This window comes from Saccopteryx leptura, chromosome 2 (genome assembly GCF_036850995.1).
Source record: "Saccopteryx leptura isolate mSacLep1 chromosome 2, mSacLep1_pri_phased_curated, whole genome shotgun sequence".
In the NCBI taxonomy this organism is placed as follows: domain Eukaryota; kingdom Metazoa; phylum Chordata; class Mammalia; order Chiroptera; family Emballonuridae; genus Saccopteryx; species Saccopteryx leptura.
Window position 1 is genome coordinate 264,586,871 of NC_089504.1, and position 22,952 is coordinate 264,609,822.

The window sequence follows — 22,952 nt, forward strand, 5'->3', positions numbered from 1 at the left end:
CCCGCTGTGACCCACATATGAAAACGGAGCCACAGTCCCAGGAGGTCCCCAGTCTTGGCCCCTTCGTCCTCCCAGTCCTGGAATGCAGTCTTGGACCCACATTCGCATGAATATTGCATTCTCATCTTTCCACTAATTATGACTGGGAAAAGCACAGCCAGAAAGGCAGCCGCCAGCAGAGTGATGGTTTCTAAAAATCTTCCACTGCAGTGTGATTTCACTGAAAGGATACCGGAGTTTAGCTTAGAAACCCGAATTGGCCGGATGACCTTAGGATAGGTGCTTGACTTCCCTCCACCTCACTTTCCCCATCTGTGTAATAGGAACAATAATACATGCCACTCAGGAGGTATCGGTGTGAAAATTCAGTAAATGAATAAACACAAAGAATCCAGATTTTAGATATAAATAGACTTTGTAAACTTTGCAGCAGAACCCAGCCTTCTGCTACCCAGGGAAACATGAGGAGAATGAATGATGTGTAGGGCAAAGACTATCCCACACAAAATTAAGGCGAGGGTAAGGCCAGCAGGAGAGCGAGGGCTGCAGTCAGTGTCACTAACAAACACCCCGATGTTTGCAGGGCACCTCGCTCGGCACATTCCCCAAACCCTTTCCCGTCCTCTGGTGGAAAATGAAGGGCTCCCTTCTCACATGTGGCAAGGTTTGTGAAGATGTCAACGTGTTCCTCTTGCAGTTAGCAACAAGACTGATGGCGAAGCCAGTCCCTTGAAGGAGGCAGAGGTCAAAGAGGAGGAGGAAGAGGAGGAGGTGGAGCAGAAGAAGCAGAAGGAGAAGCGTGAGACGGGCAAAGCCATGGTGCCCCACAGCTCCATGTTCATCTTCAGCACCACGAACCCGTAAGGCCCCTCCCACCTCTCTCCCCTCGGTCCTGGTGAGCAAGAGGGGTTTGGGCCAGTGCAGGGTGATGGAAAGATGGGAGGATGAGGGTCCAGTCATCTTCCTGGCCCTTCCCAGTGGAATACGGCCAGACATGAGCAGCCCCCAGGGTGCTCACTGGTTGAGGTGGGTCGTGGAATTATGGAATTAGCCTCTGAACTCTGTGCCCATAGGTTTAAAGAGTAATTTAAGGCAGGAAAGCATGGGAAACATCATAAGGAAAGGATGCGTTGCCTGTTCTCTGGTCAGTGGAGGGGGGCTGGGGGTAGGTAGGAAGGAAATCTACTTGGGATGTGTTACCACATAGTCCATAGCTGAGAATACTGGACCTAGAATAACTAGATCATCCGTTGCTATTTAAGGGTATTGGTCCCATTGCCCAATCCAGAATCCATGTGGCTTTTGAAATGGGTGTGCTTAGGGCCATGAGATGGGGGGTGGCAGAGAAGAGTCTGGAAGGCTAGATTCAGGAAAGATGGAATGTTGAAAGACAAACTTTCTTCTGCCCTTTAATTGAGCAAGATATACACAGCTTCTGAGGCTAGAAAGACATTTTTCCATGGCCAAGTGGGCCGTGTCCAGACAAGGCTCTGAAAAGGAAGGGACCTGGGTGAAGGATGTTCAGGCCAGCCGTGGCCAGAATGTGGTCTGTGGGATACAGTCACTGTAATCGGAATGCCTGAAACTCGTGGACACCTGTGGTGCTTTCATCGGGAATCTTAGAATCACAGTCTATTTATGTTTCTTGGTTTTTCTGATCTGCTCGCTCTGCCCCAGTTTCTATACAGTGGAGAGCAGACGTTGAGATACAGTGCAGGGCACCCCGGGAGTGTGTACTCGGATGCTGGCTGCTCCCCACGGCTCGGACGTGCTCTCAGATAATGTATCTTGGCTTGTGTACTGCAGCCTCCAGCCAATCCGATTACCTTCCCCCTCTGGGGCTTTAAATCAAGGGCAGCGCCTGAGAAATTAAATTGCTCTCCCCACGGCTTCCTCTGGCCAGGGCCTGGCTGTTTGAAAGAAGCTGATGCGTGGGGGGGCGGGGAGGTGGGATGGGGACAGAAGGAAGTGGGAGGTTCAGTGGGCCCCCACCCCCACCCCCGCAGGATCCGCAGGGCCTGCCACTACATCGTGAACCTGCGCTACTTCGAGATGTGCATCCTCCTGGTCATCGCGGCCAGCAGCATCGCCCTGGCGGCCGAGGACCCCGTCCTGTCCAACTCGGAGCGCAACAAAGTGGGTGCCCGGGGCCCTTTGCCAACCTTCCTGGGGTCCCATTCTGGTACTTCCCCGTCCCAGTAACAGAGGTGACCTGAGGAAGGTTGCTGTGGGATGAGGAAGGAGTTGAGAGGTCACTGGAGCCCAGAAGGGCTTTGAAGGCGGTCTGCAGCCACGCCGTGGGCTGGGATGTGCGGTCTGACACAGGGCACGGGTGTCGGTCTGACGTAGGACATGGGTGTGAAGTTGAATAGCGAGGGGTCCTAAGGGTGCATGTCAGGCGGTAGGGAGGTGGGGAGGATCAGAACTGACAAGGATTCCAGGTTCTGAGCCACAACTGTGGCTGGAGGTTTGCGGGGCAGGTGAGACCCAAGAAGATAAGTTCTGGCCAAGGGGAGGGAAGGACCGGCCACCCCATCGTGCAGCTCCAGCAAAGCAGGAGCCATGGCTTCTCTTTCCTGGGCATCCAGCTAGCAGTCACAGTTCCAAGCTTTTTGTTCTGCAGTAGGAACAAGTGGGGGTTGGGGTGGTGGCCGGCCCGCGGGTTCCTTTGTGCAGTTGGGAAGCGTGCCGCCTGGGGGCTACCTAGAACCTCTTCAGCTCCACTGTGTGTGTCTTGCAGGTCCTGAGGTACTTTGACTATGTCTTCACTGGCGTGTTCACCTTTGAGATGGTTATAAAGGTAAAAACCTCTAGAGAAAACTTGGGTGGGTGGGGTTTGGGTGGGTCACCTGTCTGCACCTCTACTTAGTGTACTTCCCTAGTGCTGTCACCCACGAGCCAATGACAGAACCTCAGTAAGGCCCCTGCAGACCTCTCCTGTGCCCAGGTGACTGTCTGTTTAGACTGAGGCTGACCTGTGGATGTGACCAGAAGAGGAGCCAGGCCCCCTCTCAGAAGGCCATGGGCATGCAGACTGACTTGGGGACCGTAGTCGCCTCCCTGACATGCTCACTGGTCTGACGCTGGTGTGTGCCACGGTCAGGGGTAGGCGGGGCTGCGTTCCCCTAGAGTCCACCCAACTGCAGCCGCATCACTGCCCCTAGTCTGTTCCGCGTCACTCTGACACCCACATTTCTGTCTCGTGCCCAGCCTCACCCATCTGGGATTTTTCCCATCTGTGTGTATGTGGTGATGCCTGGGGCCCTGGACCACTAACGGAAAGAATGTGGCAGGGCTCTGTGACAGCCGAGGAGTCTAGTTGAACCCTGGTGGCCGTGAGAAGGAGCCTCCGGCTTCAGCTATATGAAGAGAGCCTGTCCTCTGCTCTTTAGATCCCCACATGGGGTTGGTTGTGGGGATGATGGCAGTGGAGGCCTTGCCATAGGGAGCCAGAGCTCAGGGCACACATTGCCCTTGCCCCCTGGGCTCATCGATGGCTCTCCACTTCTTCTGCAGATGATAGACCAGGGCTTGATTCTGCAGGATGGGTCCTACTTCCGAGACCTGTGGAACATCCTGGACTTTGTGGTGGTGGTCGGTGCGCTGGTGGCCTTTGCTTTGGCGTAAGTAACTCTTTCCTATTGGAGTCCCTTCCCTCCATCCTTCTTGAGAGCCTGGCCAATTGGGGACCGTCTCTGGGTACAGCCTGAGAAACTAGATCGCTGCAGGGTGGTGCCCGGGAATGCTGTTCTGGTGGCCCTTGCAGAGCTCCGACAGCCCTTCCGCTTTAGCTCCCATGCCCCGAGTGACAGGGCTGGTGAGAGAGGAGTGGGGAGCACCCCTAGGGGCAAGTGGGAGGCCTGGCCTTCCTTTCTTGGAGATGAGTAAGCGTGGGCAAGCACCCACCTGTGTGGGCAGTGCCTCCACGGGCTCAGAGAGGGACCCAGGCATGGCTGATGTATTCTTTTTTGCTTGATTCTGTCAAAGGAGCAGCTTGAAAGAACTATGCAGTGGGTAGAGCAAGGTGGTGGATCCCAGGCTCCTCGGCAGGCTCACGAGCAGGGGGTGCCCCAAGCTATTCCAGGGACATTAGAGCCACGTGAACATGTCTGACTCCAGGAGGAAAGACTTCGTCATCCTTCCCGATAACACACATAGGTAGATGTTCGTACACCCTCATTTAGGTGACTACACCATGTTCATTACCTTCGGGAATTTTTTTTTTTTTCTTCAAACATTGATCCAGCTGTAGCAGGTTTTCAAACACACTCTGACATTTCCTCTGGAATCCAGCCAAGGAAAGGGATGTCCCGGCCCTCCTGGATGGAGCTGGGAGATGGGCGTGTTGTTAGGGCCTTTTCCCTAAGCTGGGGGATCGCGTGTCCCCGAGGGTGGGTGGCCCTGTCTGCGCCTTGTTCCACCGCCAGAGCGGCTTTGCCCTCGTCCAGGCGACCCAGGGGCACCCCCTCCAGCCTCTCTGAGTACAGGGGGAGCCCAGTCTTCTGGGCAAGGCTGGCTGCACGGCATGAGGGGCAGGAAGAAAAGCTTGTGGAAGCTGCTGTCGTTGATGGCAACCACAGAAGGAGGGGACACAATGCCTCCCAGGGTTTGACCTCCCACAGCCCACTGTCAGAGACAGCCCATCCGCCCCCCCTTCTCCCCGCACACCGTCAGCTCCCATCGCTGTCCCTTCCAGCAGAGCAGGGAGGGGGCTGAGAAGTAAGAAGGCGTGTTCCTCATGTGGCCGAGGGCGGGGAACTCTCCGTCCACAGGAGAGATGGAAGCGCCCAGCTGTGGAAATCTCCTAGAACCTGGAGGTGGCCTGGGTCCATTGCTGCCCCAGCCATGGGTGGGGGGGGGGGGGTGTCAATGGAGGCAAAGAAGAGCCAGGGGGAGTATGGCTTGTGACCGTGAGCTGGGCTGGCAACAAGTCTTGTGTCTCTTGTCCTGAAGGGCACCAATGCACTAACCCTGTGAGGGGCAGGTGTGTGAGGGTCAGATGTAATCACCTGCCCCTCTCGTACCCATAACAAAGCATCCTGTTAGATAAGGCTGAGCTATTTCAGAGGAAATGTCACAAAAACATGGTGTTTCTCAACCCATTATGGAGGCAACTCTGGCTCTATCAAAGGGACCCCCAGGTCCTCTTCCCCCTCCTCGGCAAGAAGCACTGAAGTCTGCCTTTGTCCTCAGGAGGCCTGCATTTTTTGTTAGAGATAAGTAATATCCACAGGGTCTGAAAAGGTCAAGTTTCCTTCTCATTTTATCAATTCATTTGCATACATTGTTCACATATTATATTGTTCTCTCTCGTTTTGATCTCAGTAAATAATGTGTCTCTTTCTGAAAAAGTAAAGGAGAGAGAAACACAGAGGAAAGAGCCCCACTCCCTCCTTAGGAAGAGCGGGGCTCCCTGGGGTGGCAGCAAGGCAGAGCAGGAGTGAGGCTGTGGGCTGGGGAGCCGGGCGATCCGGATTTGAATCCCAGCCCCTCTGTGTCCCCGAGCATCATCGCAATCTAGTAACGCTCTTAACCTCAGTCACTCGACTCTGATACGGAGACAAAACCAGTGAATGATGACTGTGAATTTCCTTCTTTATCTTTGCATTCTCTTACTGCATCATGAATCTGAATCTGACCACAGGCTGGTTTTCAAGACTGTTACATGCATGCACACACACACACACACCGGTGCCTATGTACCTGGTAACAGGCAGGTGTGTTACCATGGGGAGGGAGGTGCGTTTTAGAGGAAGCCTTGCACACCCGCCCCATGTCCACAGCCCCACTGTCTCCCCTCAGATCCAGAGCGGTGATGACGGGCTGGAGGGTTGTCATCTGTCTTGTTCTTTCTTGTCTCTTTGACACACGGCAGTGGTGGCTTTGGTGTTGGCGGCAGGGGAGGCCTTCACAGCCCCGGAGCCGAAGCCTCCCTGTTGGTGTTCAGACCAGGTACAGTGCAGGGAACCCCGGGCATCCCCGGGTTCTGGGGTCCACGCTTCTGTGATGGATTCAGTTTTGATCCATCGTCTGCTTTTAGTGACACCACTTTTTGACCTTTTTATTTATTGCTCTCCGAAATTTCCCCAGTACCCGCTCACCCTCCTCCATCCACTCTCTCTTCTGTTTTCCTCCTCCTTCCGAGCTTGCCATGCAGATGTCCCCCCCCTTTCTCCTGCTCCCGGAGCAGGTCACACTCTCCCCTCCTCTGGCCTGTGTTGCATACGCCGAGGTCCGGGGAGCGCAGTTTCTCCTCATGTGCTCACGCTCCCTACCTGTTCTCTTCCTCGCCTCGTCAAGGGCTCCAGAGAATTCAGCTTTCCTGTCACTTTGCTGGTACTTGCCGGGGTCCTGCCTTCCAGGAGAGCTAGGGCCTGGCCTGGGCGGGCAGACAGCAGAGTCAACCCTGGTGTCCCCACCATGGGGCTGTGGACAGGGGCTCAGCCCAGCAGGCAGCCAGATGTGGGTTTTTCTGCAGGCTTTTTCAGGACCTCCCTTTTTGTAGCTACACCTTTCATTGTCCTGTCCTGCATATTTGCCCCTGGGAATGTCCTCTATTCAGACAACCTTACTCCTGCCCTGTCTCTCCTCCTTGAAAATTGCCCCGTGTTGGCAGAACTGGGAGTAGTTGCCATGACAACACCTTTAGGTGGTTCCCCAGACATGCGAGGTAACGTGGCAGCCATCTCAGACCCCAGCCCAAGTCCCAAGAGCAGCGCCCCTGAGCGAGGGGCAGGAATGGCCGCTAGCTGAATTCTCAAAGAAAGCCCTGTGGGCTACGTGCCCTGCTATGGCAGAGGCCTGCCCCTGCCTCATGTATGTTTTCTGGAAGCATATATGTTGTTTTTGTGGTGGCCGGAGAGCACTTGCTCTCCTCTCTGGCTGCGTCCGTCCAGGGAAGGGATTCTTTATAATGTAAGCCTGACAAATCCCGTCTGAGAGCTTGATGACTTTCTGGGAGGAGGGGGAAGGGGACTTGTAAGTTACCCGGGGACAAGAAAGTCAATGGAAAGACACGGGCCTTGCACCTTTCCTGCTCTTCCGGTCTACTTTACATTATAAAACATTTATGAGAACACTCGGGTCTCCTGCCTACAGCCCAGTGCCTGTCTGAGAGGGAGTTGGGCGGGGTCTTGGCAGAGGAGGGGTACGGCTCTCTCGGTCCGCTGCCCACCACGACCCGCTTGCCAGGCCATATGGAGACTCGTGTTTGCCAACTATAAATGTCCTGACTGTGCCTTCTCCCCTGTGAGGTTTCAAGAGAAGTCTGGTGAGTGGCTGGATCTGTGAAACCTTTCCCTTTTATCTTCTGCTTTCTGAAAAAGAGCGATGTTCTGTTTGATCATTATTTTACACTGATGGAGAAGAGATTTCCTCCCCGTTTCCTCACACCCTGTTGCCATCACTTGTGCTTCCCGGCCTCCTGGGTGGAAGAACGGGGATGGGTCCAGCCTTGGCATTTCTGGGTATCTGCACATAAGGCGCGTTCCCTGCCCCCCACCCCCACCCCCCAGACCCAGCTGCCTTGTAGGAAAGGCGTGTAGCCTGGTGCCGGGCTGAGTTTGTGAGCTTTCTGGGATCCTGCACGGTGACAGGATGTTCTCTGGCCCTCAGGTTTCATGTCTTCAGTGTTCAGGGAGGGGCTCTGGGCAGGCAGGTGGGCAGGGACAGTGTCTCAGAAGGGAACACAGGAGAGGACTGGAGCGTTCATGTGTGTGAGATCCTACACTCCGCCCCAGGGCCTCCGCCTTCCCCTCCCCCTCCCCCTCCCCCTCTCCATTTTCATTGTTTGCTCATTACTTGCCCAGATCAAGTCAGGTTGCCAGGTGAGCTAGCCTGAGTCGGATTCCGGATAGTAAACTGACTGCATATCATGACTCGTCAGCGCAAATCGTTTAAAAAGAAAATAGCAATTCTTCCCCCCCCCCACCTCCTCCCTCACTGGGGTCTGAGTTACACTCATGCAGGCTCCCTGGCAGCTGACACCATTGCTGCCATCGTGGCGCAGCCCGAGGTGAGGCCAGGACTCCCTGCCACGCGGGGGATCTGGACCACAGCCACACTTGGCCTTCCATTAGTCCTTAGCCAGAAAGGAAAAACATGAGTCAGTCTGCCTCTTGATGCCAGAAGGATCCGGAATTCCCACATTAGCTTTTATTGCATTCTTTTCACTGACGTATGTCACCTTCCTGACACTTGACGTGGTGCCCTAGTCTAAGATGGATAAGGTCTGTGGGAGCCGCAGTGGCAGAGCTGGTTCCACGTTCATTCAGGGGAATACACAGGCACAGACAGTTTGGGGTGTGGAAGGAGGAGCCGCAGGATATGGTACTCGGGTTCTGGTCTAGCTTTGGGGACTCTGTGTTTGTGAAGGTGTGAATGAGCACACTCGAGAGTGGAGTGACTCTTTAGAACTGAAATGCTAGTATGTGCCCACACTCAGCAGAGCGTAGAAACAATAGAACCACCATCGACACCTGGCCGACCCTTCCTCCCGTTCTTCACTGCCTGCCTGCGTCCAAGGCAGCCTCCCTCCAACCTCAAGCTTTGCCTTTGGGGAGTCTCCCAAAGGAAGCCGTGAGTACACGTTCGTCTTGTGGGGGTGAGAGGGAGTGAACAAAGTCCTGCTTCATGCAAAGAAGACCCGTTTACCACCGAGCGAGGCAGGTCATCCAGGTCCACTGTTCAGTGGAAGAAAATGAAGAACTAAAATTAAATTTAGCCATCAAGGCAATGTGAGGTTAGGATGCCGGCTGAGCTGGAATTGGACATTTCCAGCAGTGCTAGCAGACAGGAAGACGTTCCTCGAGACTCCAGCTTTAAGTCACCTCGAGAGTGACTTTACCTGACTTTGTGCCCAGGCAGGGACACAGACGATGATTAATGTCCATGGACACCTGGGGTGCTTAATGCTGTATTATACTCTAGCTGCTTTGGGAAAGTATAGGGAGGGGAGCCACATGGCGGGAGTGTCTGATAGAAAGAAGTTCCCAGTCCACCTGCTCTTGCCATTGAGTCCTGTTCTTTGATGAGCACTGGAGAATGTGTTGTCTATTACATGTGCAGTTGATGCTGTTGGGGAACTCTCTGTGGAATGTATACTTGGAGATCTTGATCATTTGGAGGCAATGGGTGTGATGCCTACGTATTTTCTCTTTATTAACAAGCTCAAATTTGGAAGATGGTTGGTTGTAAGTGGGATCTCAACCTATGGCCATAGAACCAAGCAAAATGAAATGGGTCCAATCAGAGAACATGTCCCGTGCACATGGTAGTCAACAATATGGATAACGAGACCCAGAAGCAGAAGGCACCCTGCACAGGAGGGGAATCTTCACAGCCATGGGAAGAACCTGGTCCTGCAGGGTTAGTGGAGACCAGTCACACTGCCCTCAAATTTAAAAGTAGTTTTGGAATAATTCAGGTCAGAAGAGTTCATGAAGAGACTTGGAAGGTGTGAGCTCAGATCATGTGACCTACCAGCCATCTGCTTAATCCACACTCACAGAGACACAGCCTAGCATTATGAATTAGTCTCCAGCTGGGGGGAGGGAGGGTTGTATATTGGCTGGACTTCAACTAGCACCAGGACCTTATTAGAAAGATCAGCAGATGAGGGGGTTAGGAGTGTTTATGAAGACTAAGAACCAAGACATCAGGTCACTAGGCTGACCAGATTGAATAATAAAATTGCTAAGAGACAATTAGATGCTTTGCTGTCTCCTGCTGCTTTTCCGTGCTTGGACAAAAATACTTTCCAGTTATAGTATGGTGCTGTGTTTTGCAAAGGAGAAAGTTTGTAAAAGCTTGTTATTGCATTTATCACTGGATAGTCCTGTTTAACAGCTGAGAAATGGATTGCCTGAGGTTTCACTGGTTTGACTCATTTGACTTGTACAAAGCAAAGTGGGTTTTTAAGCAATTGATTTTTTTTTTTTTTTTAATTTCAAGTTCAGGGCTTTCTCTACGACATTTTTTTTTTTTATTAAATGGGAGGCAGGGTGGCAGAGAGATAGACTCCCTCATGTGCCCCAACCAGGATCCACCTGGCAAGCCCCCTATGGGGTGATGCTCTGCCCATCTGGGGTTTTGCTCTGTTGCTTGGAAATCAAGCTCTTTTAGTGTCTGAAGTGAGACCATGGTGTCATCCTCAGCACGTAGGGCCAACCATGAATCATGACTGAAGAGGGTGAGGAGAGAGAGAGAGAGAGAGAGAGAGAGAGAGAGAGAGAGATGGGAGGGGTGGAGAAGCAGATGGTCACTTCTCCCGTGTGCCCTGACTAGGAATCGAACCCGGGACTTTCACATGCTGGGCCAATGCTCTACCACTGAGCCAACTGGCCAGGGACTCTCTACAACATTAAGCTGTCCTCGATCTCTGATATTCTAGTTAGTTCCAAGCCATTAACCCCTATAAACTCAAAGTAGTGGCTTGGTAAGCCTACAGATGCTCAGTGTCTACCTGGAGACAGATAAGACCTACATGCCAGATGGAGGAGGCATCTCTGACCATGTCCATCTCGCTGCTCAGTCTGTGCCTATTTCACCATGAACCCTCATAGACCCTACTAATGAAAGATACTAGTATAGTTATCTCAGTATTTGAGCTCTGAAACTGCTGGAGTCTTTTGCTGTTTCGTTCTTTGTCTAAGACCCTCCAGCGGTTCCCCTCTGAAAAGGCACTATGACATTGGAAATAAAGTCATAGGTTCAGAGTCAGGTAACCTGAGGTCTGAACCTCAGCACTGTCTATTTATTAGCTGCCTTAACTCTCTGACCATCCATGCGCTCATCTCTAACTGGAAATTAAAAATAACTATTTTGATTTAAGTAAGGAAAAATATATCCAGTGTCTAATATATGCCCACGAGCGGTAGTTTTGCCTACCCAATCACAGTCCGGACACTTAAGGGAGGCTCCTATCAGCATGACCTCTTCCCTGCTCCGCACACTTAGCAAGCCTGTCTCTTCCCTAGTGCAAGAGATGCCCTCAGAACCCCCTGCTGGTCCCTCCTGGGCCTGGGAGGAGGAGAGGCTTTCCAGAAGCTGATGTCCCTGCTCTGCCCTCCATGGTGGGAGAAGTGGCTTCTAGCAGGAATCATTTGGAGCGCATGTCCTTTGAGAGAAGGGGAACCTGCCAGCTGAGAAGTGAGATTACAGTGAAGGATGAGTGATTACTCAGGAAGGGTCTGGAGGGCAACTTGGCAATGGAGCTGGAAAATTCTCATCTTTTACTGATGAGACATAAGAGAAACAGGGCTTTTTTTTTTCTCCTTTCCTGGAGAGCTGCCAGGAATGTATCGCATAGGTGGGAAGTCCATGGAAAATTGGGTGGCCCAATTAAGTCCCGGTTACCGTGGGACCAGCACAACCTAGCCTGTGAAATTACTCTCAGATTTTCACATTAGAGTCAATTTTTAAACCCAGTACAATTTCACTAATTAGCTAGGCAGTGTTAAAAAAAAAAAATCTGATTATACATTTAGTAGCTAAGCCTAGCAAGTATTATCGAATGATTATATTTAGGTGATTAGTGAAAAAGCACATGAATGCTTTCTGAAACAATGTGCTTCAAAGTGCCGGAAGAGTTGGAGCTGTTAGCTTGATAAAAGATCTCCTGTGCGATCTTGCTGACTCTGACAACGGCTTAAAGAACTTACAGGCGTAGATTTGGGAAAGGTCATTTGACCTAGCCTGTGTGTAAAGGAGGACGTGTTTTAATTAATGAGGGTTAAGTTGTGGAGGCTCTTCTGACTCTGTGGCTTTGTTATCCAGTAGTCCTTTCATTTCAGATGGCAATTTGCAAGTCAGTGTTGAACATATGTCAACACATCTGAGAATGCAGGCATGCCTTTCAGCCGGCGCTCCAAATCGGAGCTTTTCCGTGGCTCCTGCGTGGTCTGAGACACGCTGGAAAATGTTCTGAGCAGTGACTATGGTTTATTTTACTTTTCACCTGTGTCTGATGATGACTCCTGCCTCAAATCCCTGGGAGTCAGAGTGAGACAAAGAGCCCCCACCACCCCCACAGTGCATTGATGGCTCCAAGGAGCCCTGTTTCCCAAAGTAAGGGACATACCACGATGGGCAGAGTGCCCCTTTGTTCCTTAATAGGATGTTTTATTGGGATTCTGGGGCATAATTAATAGTAGGAAGCAAATTCTGTCCTTTGTCAAGGTGTGTGGGAGGAGCAAGAATTATTGGGCCTTGCTTCATAAGGGGGATGGGTGTATGAACCTCTGAGAACCTGCTCAGATGCTACTGGATATATGATGTAAGGGTCTTGGGGTTAAGGACCAGGTCTAAACAAAAATGACAGCCTGTCCATCCATGGATCCCACTCTGTTTTCTCACTTGGGGGATAGGGAAGACTCCCTCTTAGCTTTTGCTTTAGACAAATGTAGCCTTGGGGAAAAGGGAGGGGCGGACTATGTAGTTTTCCTAAACTTTTCAATGACATCATTCCATTTTCTCCTTGGCATGGAGCTTGCAATTACACTTTCATTTGTTTACCCGTTTATCTGAGGCCTGTCTTCCCCACCAGACTAGGTAAGTTTTAAGAGGTTAGGGACCCCATTTGTTTTGTTCACAACTGTATATCCAGCACCTAGAAAGAGGCCCTGACATATTAAAGGACTCCATCATTGCTGTCGTATGAGCACATAAGGTAAGTTTGCCTGACCTCCCTGGTCTCCTGTGTGAAAAGGTGCTGTTATAATTTAGGGGAAGGCATTATCTCTGCCCACTTAACATGGGGAGATTATCACCTGAGGGATGTAAGGTTTACAAGGCCTTAAGTTTACTTTCTTAATCACTCTTCACTTGTCCTTTGCAGTGAAATTAATATAACTTGGGATATGGTATCATGTAAGGCAGGGGTCCCCAAACTACGGCCCGCGGGCCGCATGCGGCCCCCTGAGGCCATTTATCCAGCCCCCGCCGCACTTCCAGAAGAGGCACCTCTTTCATTGGTGGTCAGTGAGAGGAGCATAGTTCCGTTGAAATACTGGTCAGATTGGTGATTTAAATTTACTTATTCTTTATTTTCAATATTGTATTTGTTCCCATTTTGTTTTTTTTACTTTAAAATAAGATATGTGCAGTGTGCATAGGGATTTGTTCATAGTTTTTTTTATAGTCCTGCCCTCCAACGGTCTGAGGGACAGTGAACTGGCCCCCTGTGTAAAAAGTTTGGGGACCCCTGATGTAAGGAGTAAAGTGGGTAACAGATGTCTGTGGTGTATGGTGGTGTAACATAGGTTTTGGTACATTTAAAAAAAAAAAACAAGGATGAAAAATCACCTTCACTACAACCAGCAACTGAGAACCAAAGCCCGAATTCTAGGCACTTCCTCGTAGCAGCAGGCCGGTTCGCCCGCGGCACTGTAGCTCACTCACGGAGCGATCTCATGCAAGGTGCATCTTCCTGGGCCGCACACCCCTCTGCAGTTAAGTGGACTTCAGGGAGCTTGTCCGGCTCTAGAATTTGGTGAGCTGTTAGACAGCCTAGAGCCTGGTGCAGCGTCTTGGTTCAGAGCACGAGGTCCAAGCATCATGCAGACTTGGGTGCACATCCCAGCTCGCCCTGCAGAATGGGGTCATAATACCTATGCCCTAAAGTTGGTAGGAAGCCCAAACAAAGAGCTGCACTAAAAGTGCTTAGCACAGAGTCCAGCCAGGAATAAACATTTAAAAAGTTGGCTCTCATTGTTTCTGTCTCACATATTTTAAATTTTTTTATTGTTGTTAAGCCTCACCTGTCAGTGGAACTTAGACAGTTTTTCTGCAAGGTGTACAATAAATAGCTCACAATAGCTAGTTGGTCATTTTATTTATCAAAGGGCATCCCTTTGTATGAATCAGTACCTTATAGGTCACGTCTTCCCCTGTATTTCGAGGGAGTTTTATGGTGTCGTTCATCTGTGCTTTTGAGATGTGTTAGAGTAGCCCTGTCAGGATGTCATGGGCCCCTCCTCCAGTGAAGTCCTTCATGAGCACAATGTGCCATGACCACCGGAAATGCCTTTCCAGAGAGACACTTCCTGGCCCAGGACAGGTGTCATTCCTGTAGCCGGTTTCATATAGATTGACAGGAAACAGGACATGTTTGATAACAACTAAAGAGATGGAAGTAAAAGCCTACATTTAGAAAACTTGAATTAAGCAAGGTTCCCTGGAAGGAAGTACGGTACGAGAGATGCTGTCTATCAAAGGCAGCTGTGCCCTCCACCTCTGCGGGCGGGTGGGGGCTGCGGGGCAGCGTGCCCACCTTCCTTTCCTGTGCTGGGGCTCTGCAGTGCCAAGGCTGTGACGGATCTCGTGGGCCCAGGCCCCTCCAGTTTCCCTTCTCCTGTGGTTCCCTTTCCTCCATGAAGTTTCTGACTCTCCCTTCTCCCCATCCCCTCTTCTCTCTCTCTCTCTCTTTAAACTGCTTTCTGCCTGGATGCTCCATAGGAACGCCTTGGGGTAAATATTGTTCTCGCTTTTCTTTGATGGGAGCGGGTGGCAGGAGGGAGAAAGTGTGGCCGGGAGGGGAGGAGTGGCTCACTGAGGAAGGCACGGTGGTGGCTTTATGTGAGTGGTGTGTTGTCTCTGAAATCCAAGAACACAAATCAGAGTCACCAAGCCTCCTTAGGAAGTGATCTTTCTTAATGGTTTGGATAATGGATTTGGCTTATAGGTTGCCTTTTTTTTTTTTTTTTAGATAAGTAGATAGATGACCTTGATACGGTAAAAGTTAATGAAATGTACAAGGCCCCTGCATGCAAAAAATATCACCTTACCAGTGTAGTATTTTTGGATTATTAATATTCATATCCAGGGTTGACTAAAAATGCCTCATAGGTCATGGCCTGTAACCTTTAAGAGCGTCTTTAAATTTACAATCTGAGCAGAGCCAGCAGCATTCCTTGAATTGCATTAAATGTCTTCCCACCTTGCCTTCTGTAAAAGAGAGATGGCTTTTATCTCCCTGTCAGGGATGGGTTGACAGGAAGGGCAGGGTCAAGATGAGGCAAAAGCCCTCCTAGTTCCCACCGAATGTTCCGGGCCCATTTCCTGGGGCAGTTGGTGTGATGGTCACCTGAGCCATCACAGGGACAGAACCAGAGCCCGGGCTCCCCCCTGAGAGTCCCATTTCCCACCATCTGTGTATTTTACAAATTGCAGTTGTTTGAATTGAATGCAAAGATCTCAGGATGAGCAGGGTGGAAAGAGAAACAGCTTGGTTTATTCACTTGATTCTAAATAAAAAGAAATGCGTTTTCTTGATTAGGAGCAAACGAGGCTACAGAGGGAGGGTCATGGGCTGCAGGGTGGGGACAAAGGTGGGCAGGCAGGCCCTGCAGCTTGGGCCTTCTCCCAAGGAGAAGAGAGCTGTGTGGCTCTCTGTTGCGTGTGCTAGGCACACGGCATCTGAGATGGGAAGGGACTGCTGAGAGAGGTAGCCGCACAGATAAATGGGGTGTGAGCCAAGGTCCCGGCAAGAAGCCTGCATGACATGCTGTCTCTGGAACAAGCAGCCTGGCACAGCAAGGGTGCCAGGTCCTCACCAGCCTTCCTCACCCTGCTCTCCACTGAGCTGATGAATTCTGCAGAGGTGACAAACCTCGAGCCAAAGGAAGGGCTTGGTCAGGTCCCCTGGTGAGACACGCTCTCAACTGTGGCCTACTAATCTGTTGAACCAAAATCATTGGAGAGCCTACTATGGCAGAAGCAGTAGCCAAGACACAGTGGGGATCCACAGTGGGTGACCGGCATGTTCCCGAGTCGATTTATCTTTATGTTCATTTTGCCAGGATGATAATGTGCAGCCTTCTGCTGGCTGTTAGGGAGAGGAGTGTTTATTAGTTTGTGTGTGTGTGTGTGCCTGTGTGTTCGTTCGGGTGAGGATACATGGGTGTGTGTACATATGTGTGTGTGCACACTGGGGAATGCCTTGAAAATTTTCCCAAAGCATGTTTTGTGGGGTGTTCTACAAGGAGTCTATTCTGAGCCAATTTCTGGCCTTTTGCATACCTCTCTCCCTTTACACTGTTGTTAATGCAGTAATGTGAATGTCATTTTTATTCCCCCCACCGCTTGTGATTCTCTGGGGGCCTCTCCCCTGCAGAACCAACAAGGGGCGGGACATCAAGACCATCAAGTCTCTACGCGTGCTCCGAGTGCTGAGGCCACTGAAGACCATCAAGCGCTTGCCCAAGCTCAAGGTGATGTTTTCTGCGTTTCTTCCCAACAAGTCCCTTCTCAGCCCTGGTGGGCTTGGCTTTGGTAGAATTATTTCTGGGTATATTCCTTTTGATCAAATGGGAACTGAGGTTACTTTTATCTACTTGCCTGAGCTGTGGGGTCTTAGTTTCAAAGGCAGATAACCAACATCCCAAAGAATCTAGAAGGGGCTTTTGCCTCTTTAGTCCAGCCCTAAGTGATAATGTGTGCACCGTGGTTGTGGCCTGCCATTCAGGAAGAAGTGGTGTGACTGTCCCAGAGCCTCCCAAAATGGAAGCAGCAGGAGTCTGCCGTCTGTGGTCCGCATGCTGGGTCAGGCCACATCACCAGGATGGTTTCTCTCTCCTCGTAATTCTAGAAAAGAAAAGGCTCTTTTAGCACTGGCCATTCCTGGTTTTAAGGCACAGATAGGTCAGCAACTTACCCAAGAACAGAGTCATATTGGGCAGAAGCGGGGAAGAAATGGGGGAGTGACTGAAGGTGAATTAAGTTCTTCCTGTTGCCAGGAGCTATGCCTTCTGTCACGGGTATATCGTCCTGGTTCTCCTGCTCCCTGACAGGTACCCTTCCTGCTCAATTGCCCGGGCTCCTTCCCTGATTCCCCCTGCTCTCAGGGTGTGCTGTACCATTCAAGCCCAGTTTGCTGGCAGATTGAACCTACCTCCCCCACACACATACCTTGTTGTTACGGAGAAAAGTTGTCTCTTCAATTCCTCTAAATTAGAGCCAGCCACCACTGGGGAAGGAGCAAGGGACTCACCCTGCTTTCTAGTTCCCCTTTATCACTGGGTTCACATACCCTCTGATATTCCCTACCAGCCCCTCTAACCCCGCACTTCCCTCGGGCTACTGCTTCCCCTTCCGCTCTCTGCAGAGGAGTGGCAAACCAAGCTAGGTTTATCAAAGCCTGAGGACTGCAGGAAAGTCTCTTCTTCTGAAAGGGCCCTAACTGGCAGGGCAAGGACCATGGCTTCCTCTTAGAGCCCAGGGCCCTGGCACACCTGCAGGGATGCCCAGGAGAGGTACTCATGCCCCACAGGAAGTGTCCTCACTGCCTGATTTCCTCCTGCCCTGCCTTCCCTCCAGGAGGAGGCACCACCCACAGTGTCGGGCAGTCTTTCACATACTGTTCATTACAGCCCTCTGCTGGGTAACGGGCCCAGCACTGGGCCTGGACTGGGTCAGTGCCCGTAAATATTTATTCCTCTCTGCCCCATTCCCCAACCAGGTTTGTCTGGAGGGCCTGGGCCCCAACCATGCTTGTGAGCTGCACTCCAGTTTTCTCGTCTCCTTTGAGCTATGTTGGGGTCCTGGGGCGGGTATAGGTGGCATGATGAAATTAGTTAACAGAGACTGGAGGAGCAACCCCAAACTTGGTTAATTCCATTTAATTAGGAAATGCTGGCTCCTGTCTCTGCCGCTCCATAACCTGAGGGAAATGTAGGTGGCTCTGCTGATTCCACAGGGCTGCGTGTCACTCACAGTCCCTGCAGTGTTGGACTAATTACACCAGCCGTGCTTACCCAGCCCTGCGAAGACATGACTGCAGAGATGTGACACCACCGTGGGGCTGGACTCTCCAGTGCGCTAAGCCTAAAAACCTAGAAAATAACCTAAAAATGGCTTCAACCATGTCGCATTCACATGTAATTTCTTACGGCTTAGGGCTTAGAATGGCTTTTCCAGAGGGGGGGGGGGATTCACTGCCTTTAACTGAATATCCTGGTTCGGTCCACACGTGGGCGGCTGTGCATCCCGTTCCACATCACCTGTTGTATCTTTATCCCAGCTCCAAACAGAAAAACGTTCACGTAAAAGGTCGAATGTAATGGAGCAAATGTACGAGCATCTCATAAAACATCAGTTAAAATGGGCAAAGAATGGTTTATCACTTTAATCCATTTAGAAAGGTAAAGAGAAAACAATATATATTCAGTATATGAATGAAATCTAAGAAATACCACCAAATATAAGGTCAGGGAACAAGCTGTTTCATGACTAACATGGGCTAAATGATCTCAAGGATTCCTTTCTCTGCACTAGATTTCTGTCCTCCCACCATTAGGGTAGAGTGCACCTAATGGGTCCCTCGGAAGAGTCCCTCCATTGCCTGATGGCATCTGGTCTGTAGTGCTCTGGGCTCTCTGTCAGATTCGAGCGTGTGTGCCCTTCCCAGGTGGCGGGTCCTGGTAGTCATGATTGGCTTGGCAGCCAGCTTGGAATCCCATGATTGTCACTGCTTAGCAAGGCGGTCTCTCCCGAGGCACCTTCCGGGGGGCTGGCTGGCGGTGGTGTGGCCCCAGCTCAGCTGAAGGCCGATGTACAGGCCATGCCAGGGACTCACAGCGGGGCCCTTCCCTCTGTGCACAGGCTGTCTTCGACTGCGTGGTGACCTCTCTGAAGAACGTCTTCAACATCCTCATTGTCTACAAGCTCTTCATGTTCATCTTTGCAGTCATCGCAGTTCAGCTTTTCAAGGGCAAGTTCTTTTACTGCACAGACAGTTCCAAGGACACGGAGAAGGAGTGCATGTAAGTGCCACAGCACACCCCGTCTACGCTGTTCACTTTCTGCTCAGCGTGTTCCCACAAGGCCTGCTCAACCTCCTACACAGGCCTGTTCTGTCTCCTGTTCCCATCCCAGTCCTTTTAGGAAAAAGACAAAATAGGAAGTTGCTAAACTTTTATCAAGCACCTCTTTGGTGTCAGGCATAGTACCTGGCATTTTACCTCCAGTTTTTTCTATTTTAAATCGTTATCACATCCTTTTGAGATAGGTTTTATTTGTGTATTAAAGGTATGGAAGCTGAGGCTCAGAATGTGGAAGATGGTTTTTCAAGGTTGCATGCTGACTAGTGGAAGGATTAGTTCATCTTTCATGCCCATTGGTCACCAAATCCTATTTTTATCCCACACTGCCTTTAATAAAATTCCTTCTTCATTGCGTTTGTACCTTGGTCATTGTTAGCCTGCATCACTGAAGTCCATAGAATTTTTTCAGTCTTCCATGAGCCGTAGTGAGGACGGTCTGTTTAATGTCTGCACTGATTTTAGAGGCAACTACGTAGATCACGAGAAAAACAAGATGGAGGTGAAAGGTCGGGAGTGGAAGCGCCACGAGTTCCACTACGACAACATCATCTGGGCACTGCTGACCCTCTTCACTGTCTCCACGGGGGAAGGCTGGCCTCAGTGAGTGGCGAGCGTGCGTGTCTGTGAGCGTGCATGTCTGTGGGGTGGGACCACGGGGTTGCCTGGAGAAGCTGATTTAGGATGAGCAAGGCTAACCCCTTGTTACTGCACCAGGGAGAGGAAGCGGTTCTGAGTGGGTGAGAGAGGCAGAGAGAAGGAAGATGGAAATCCTTACAGCAAAAACCAAGAGGGAGATGACAAAGTCAGAGAAATGTTTGAAACTCTTAGTGTTTCAGCTGCGTGCTGAGGAATTGAGTGGAGCCATCTGACCCCTGTAGAACAAATGAGTTTTGAACAGCTCTCCATCCCTTATAAGAATCCCTGGGAGCTGGGGGGTTTTTCCTTTTGTCTGTTTTGTATTCTTTTGTGGTTTTTTTGTTTGTTTGTTTGTTTTTTAAGTGCAAAGAGGGGAAATAGACCCCTGCATGTGCCACAACGGGGATTCACCTGGCAATCCCTGTCTGGGGCTGATGCTCAAATCAGCTGAGCTATTCTCAGTGCCTGAGGCTGACACTCAGACCAACCGATCTACTGGCTGCAGGAGGGGAAAAGGAAGAGAAGGAAGAGAGGAAGTGGGGGAGAGGAGCAGATGGTTGCTTCTTATGTGTGCCCTGACCAGGAATTAAACCCAAGGAGTCTATACACTGGGGTAATGCTCTATCCATTGAGCAAGCCGGCCAGGGCTCCTGGGAGCTGTTTTAAACAGATTTATCCTCCAAGTTGGCCCCACATCCGAGGGTTGGGGGTTTGGGAGGTGCTGGCAGAACTCAGAGACACTTTCTGTGATTAGACTTCTTCCAAAGAAGACAACAGAAAACAGTTTATGTGGCCTGTAGCTGTAGGGTGACTTCTCAGAGACTTGGCAAAAAATTAAGACACCCCTTGCTTGTGGCAGCATCCTCTAGTTGGCAGCAAAATGCCAAATGGAAATCCAGGAGTCTCTCGGGATTGAAGATGACAACCTAAACTATAAAATAATGTCACTCTGTTGCTTAGAAGTTGGGTGTGTGATGGAGCAGACTAGAAAAGTGGTAGGTTATTATGGACCCCAAAAACATCAATGGAGGATCCGCACAGTCAAGGAGGTCAGATGAGAAAACAGAGCAGATGACACCTCTGTGAAGCCTTGAGTCAGCAGCTGCCAGAGTGGCCCTCTACCATCCCTGTCCCCAATTCTGTCCCCACAGGGTCTTGCAGCATTCTGTCGACGTGACAGAGGAAGACCGAGGTCCAAGCCGCAGCAACCGCATGGAGATGTCCATCTTTTACGTGGTCTACTTTGTAGTCTTCCCTTTCTTCTTTGTCAACATCTTTGTGGCTCTCATCATCATCACCTTCCAGGAGCAGGGGGACAAGATGATGGAGGAGTGCAGCCTGGAGAAGAACGAGGTAAGACCCGTGGTCAGGAGCGCGGGGCGGCCAGGCCTCCAGAAGGGAGACACGGAGGGCAGTGTCAGGGAGGCAGACCGAGCTTTTGAACTCAATTCGTAATTATAGAGGAGAAGAAGGGGAAGTTACTTAGTCATTAAATAAACATTCTTGGAGCATCTGCTCTATCTATACATGGCCCATAGTTGCAGTGCCTAGTCTAGGAGTGTGTTGGGAGCATGGGGGTGGGGGTAGGGGGAGAGGAGACTAAGACACCTGGCCACCTGGCCGTGTCCCTCTGTGGCGTGCATTTGCTGGAAGAGAAGGGGATATGGCTTGCTCATTACAGCTCTTCTAGTAACAAGGGTAGTTCCGGCACGTTGTAGGGCTCATTGCTTTTAGAATGGACCTGAACTAGAGGTAGAGTCTGCAAGAGAAATGCAAATAAAGTGCTATGGGAATGCTTAGAGAGGTTTATTTTGACTTTCGACTGAGGGCATGAGGTAAGGCTCCCTGCCTAAACATCTCAGCCACACGCCATGTAAAAAAGGACATTATTAATGACTATCAAGCTCTTACTCCATATGACAGAAGAAGAACCCCCTCCCAGCCATGTGAATTTATTTAAGGGGACACTGCCCCTGTAGTTTTGTCCAGGCAACCCCTGTTGTCATTTTTACATCTGCGTGTGCAGCCCTGGTTGTTGTTTTTTTCTTTTCATATGCTGTTCTCTTCTTCTGACCACCTGACAGCCACCAGTGTGCAGAGTGGGGGGTGGGGGGTGGGCCAGTAACAATCGTGACTCTCCTGCAGAGGGCGTGCATCGACTTCGCCATCAGCGCCAAGCCTCTCACCCGCTACATGCCGCAAAACAGGCACACCTTCCAGTACCGCGTCTGGCACTTCGTGGTGTCTCCATCCTTCGAGTACACCATCATGGCCATGATCGCCCTGAACACCATCGTGCTGATGATGAAGGTAGAGGGTGGTGGCCGGAGGCGCGGGGGCGGGTGAACCACGGTGACTCTTCCCTCACAGAGCAAGAGCCCGAGACACTGGGGAAATGCTCCAGCTTACCATTTCGAGTGTTGTTACCTGTACTTTCCCATCATGGGATCCCTCTTTGACCCTCTCTCATCCACAGCCCAGTCTCTGGGTCTTTTGGGCAAAATACAGCAAAATGTAATGGCAGTCCAGTAGTCCCCAAGGCCAGAGACGGTGATGGCAGTGAGATTCAGACAAGGGTGGAAATGTCAGGAGATACAGATGATCACGGGGTTCTAATGGAGTGTTGGAAGAGATTTGACCTTATTTAATACTAAATGGACAACTAATAACTCTAGTAAATGTTTCTGTCCTCCCCACCTTCAACTCGAGGAAGACTGGCTGAGTTACTAATAAGTAGCCTTGGAGGGGAGAGGGGGCTGATGTGTTTTGTTTCTCTGTTTTGTTTAGTTCTCCATAGAATATATAATCTTCTCTCCAGCGTCCCATATCCCTCTTTCCCACACCACGCACCAGAGTGTCCCCCAAGGGCAGGGATGAGAGGGCCAGGCTAGGTGACGCGGAATCCCCCTCTCACCTGAAGGGTGCTGTTCTTTCTCTGCTCTTTCTCTTCCTGGCAGTACTACTCTGCTCCCTGTACCTACGAACTGGCCCTGAAGTACCTGAACATCGCCTTCACCATGGTGTTTTCCTTAGAGTGCGTCCTGAAGATTATCGCGTTTGGCTTCTTGGTATGTCATGGCACCTGTCCTCACCACGCTGGTCTCCCCTTCCTCTTGGGTGCACCCCCAGCCTTTGTGGGAAGGAGGGTGCTTACCGCTACTCAAAAAGGGTTCCCATACCTCGCCACCTAACTGTGGGCTCCCTTCGACGGCTCAGTCAACGGCTGTAGAGACAAGACGGGATGCCAGGCTGTCAGGAGAAGGGGCAAAGAAGCTGGGAGTCCCAGGTCCACGGTCAGTCCCGTCAGCAGGCAAGAGGTGACAGTTATTGGGTCTCATCAGCATTGCATCAGCACTAGCACTTGTTGCTAGCGAGCAAAACAAGGACTAGACTGATAAACCATGAGTGCTTGTTTAGTAGTAAAAAAGGTATAAAGTTTTTTAACTCAAATGGGAAAATTTCTGTCCTTTTCACCTCAAGCGTAGTTAATAGGTTTTA

The 22,952-nt window shown here is 50.7% G+C and overlaps 1 protein-coding gene across 2 annotated transcripts in view; it reads left to right on the top strand.

Annotated features, from left to right (window-relative positions):
• CACNA1E (calcium voltage-gated channel subunit alpha1 E) overlaps window positions 1-22,952 on the top strand; it is a 359,312-nt gene that overhangs the window by 297,125 nt on the left and 39,235 nt on the right. For both annotated transcript variants that reach the window (XM_066361678.1, XM_066361677.1), the window contains 10 exons: window positions 698-860; window positions 2,007-2,136; window positions 2,741-2,800; window positions 3,517-3,623; window positions 16,112-16,208; window positions 18,598-18,758; window positions 19,281-19,418; window positions 20,606-20,807; window positions 21,600-21,764; window positions 22,412-22,522. In XM_066361678.1, coding sequence (XP_066217775.1) covers window positions 698-860; window positions 2,007-2,136; window positions 2,741-2,800; window positions 3,517-3,623; window positions 16,112-16,208; window positions 18,598-18,758; window positions 19,281-19,418; window positions 20,606-20,807; window positions 21,600-21,764; window positions 22,412-22,522 — 1,334 coding nt within the window. The remainder of the gene's footprint in view (window positions 1-697; window positions 861-2,006; window positions 2,137-2,740; window positions 2,801-3,516; window positions 3,624-16,111; window positions 16,209-18,597; window positions 18,759-19,280; window positions 19,419-20,605; window positions 20,808-21,599; window positions 21,765-22,411; window positions 22,523-22,952) is intronic.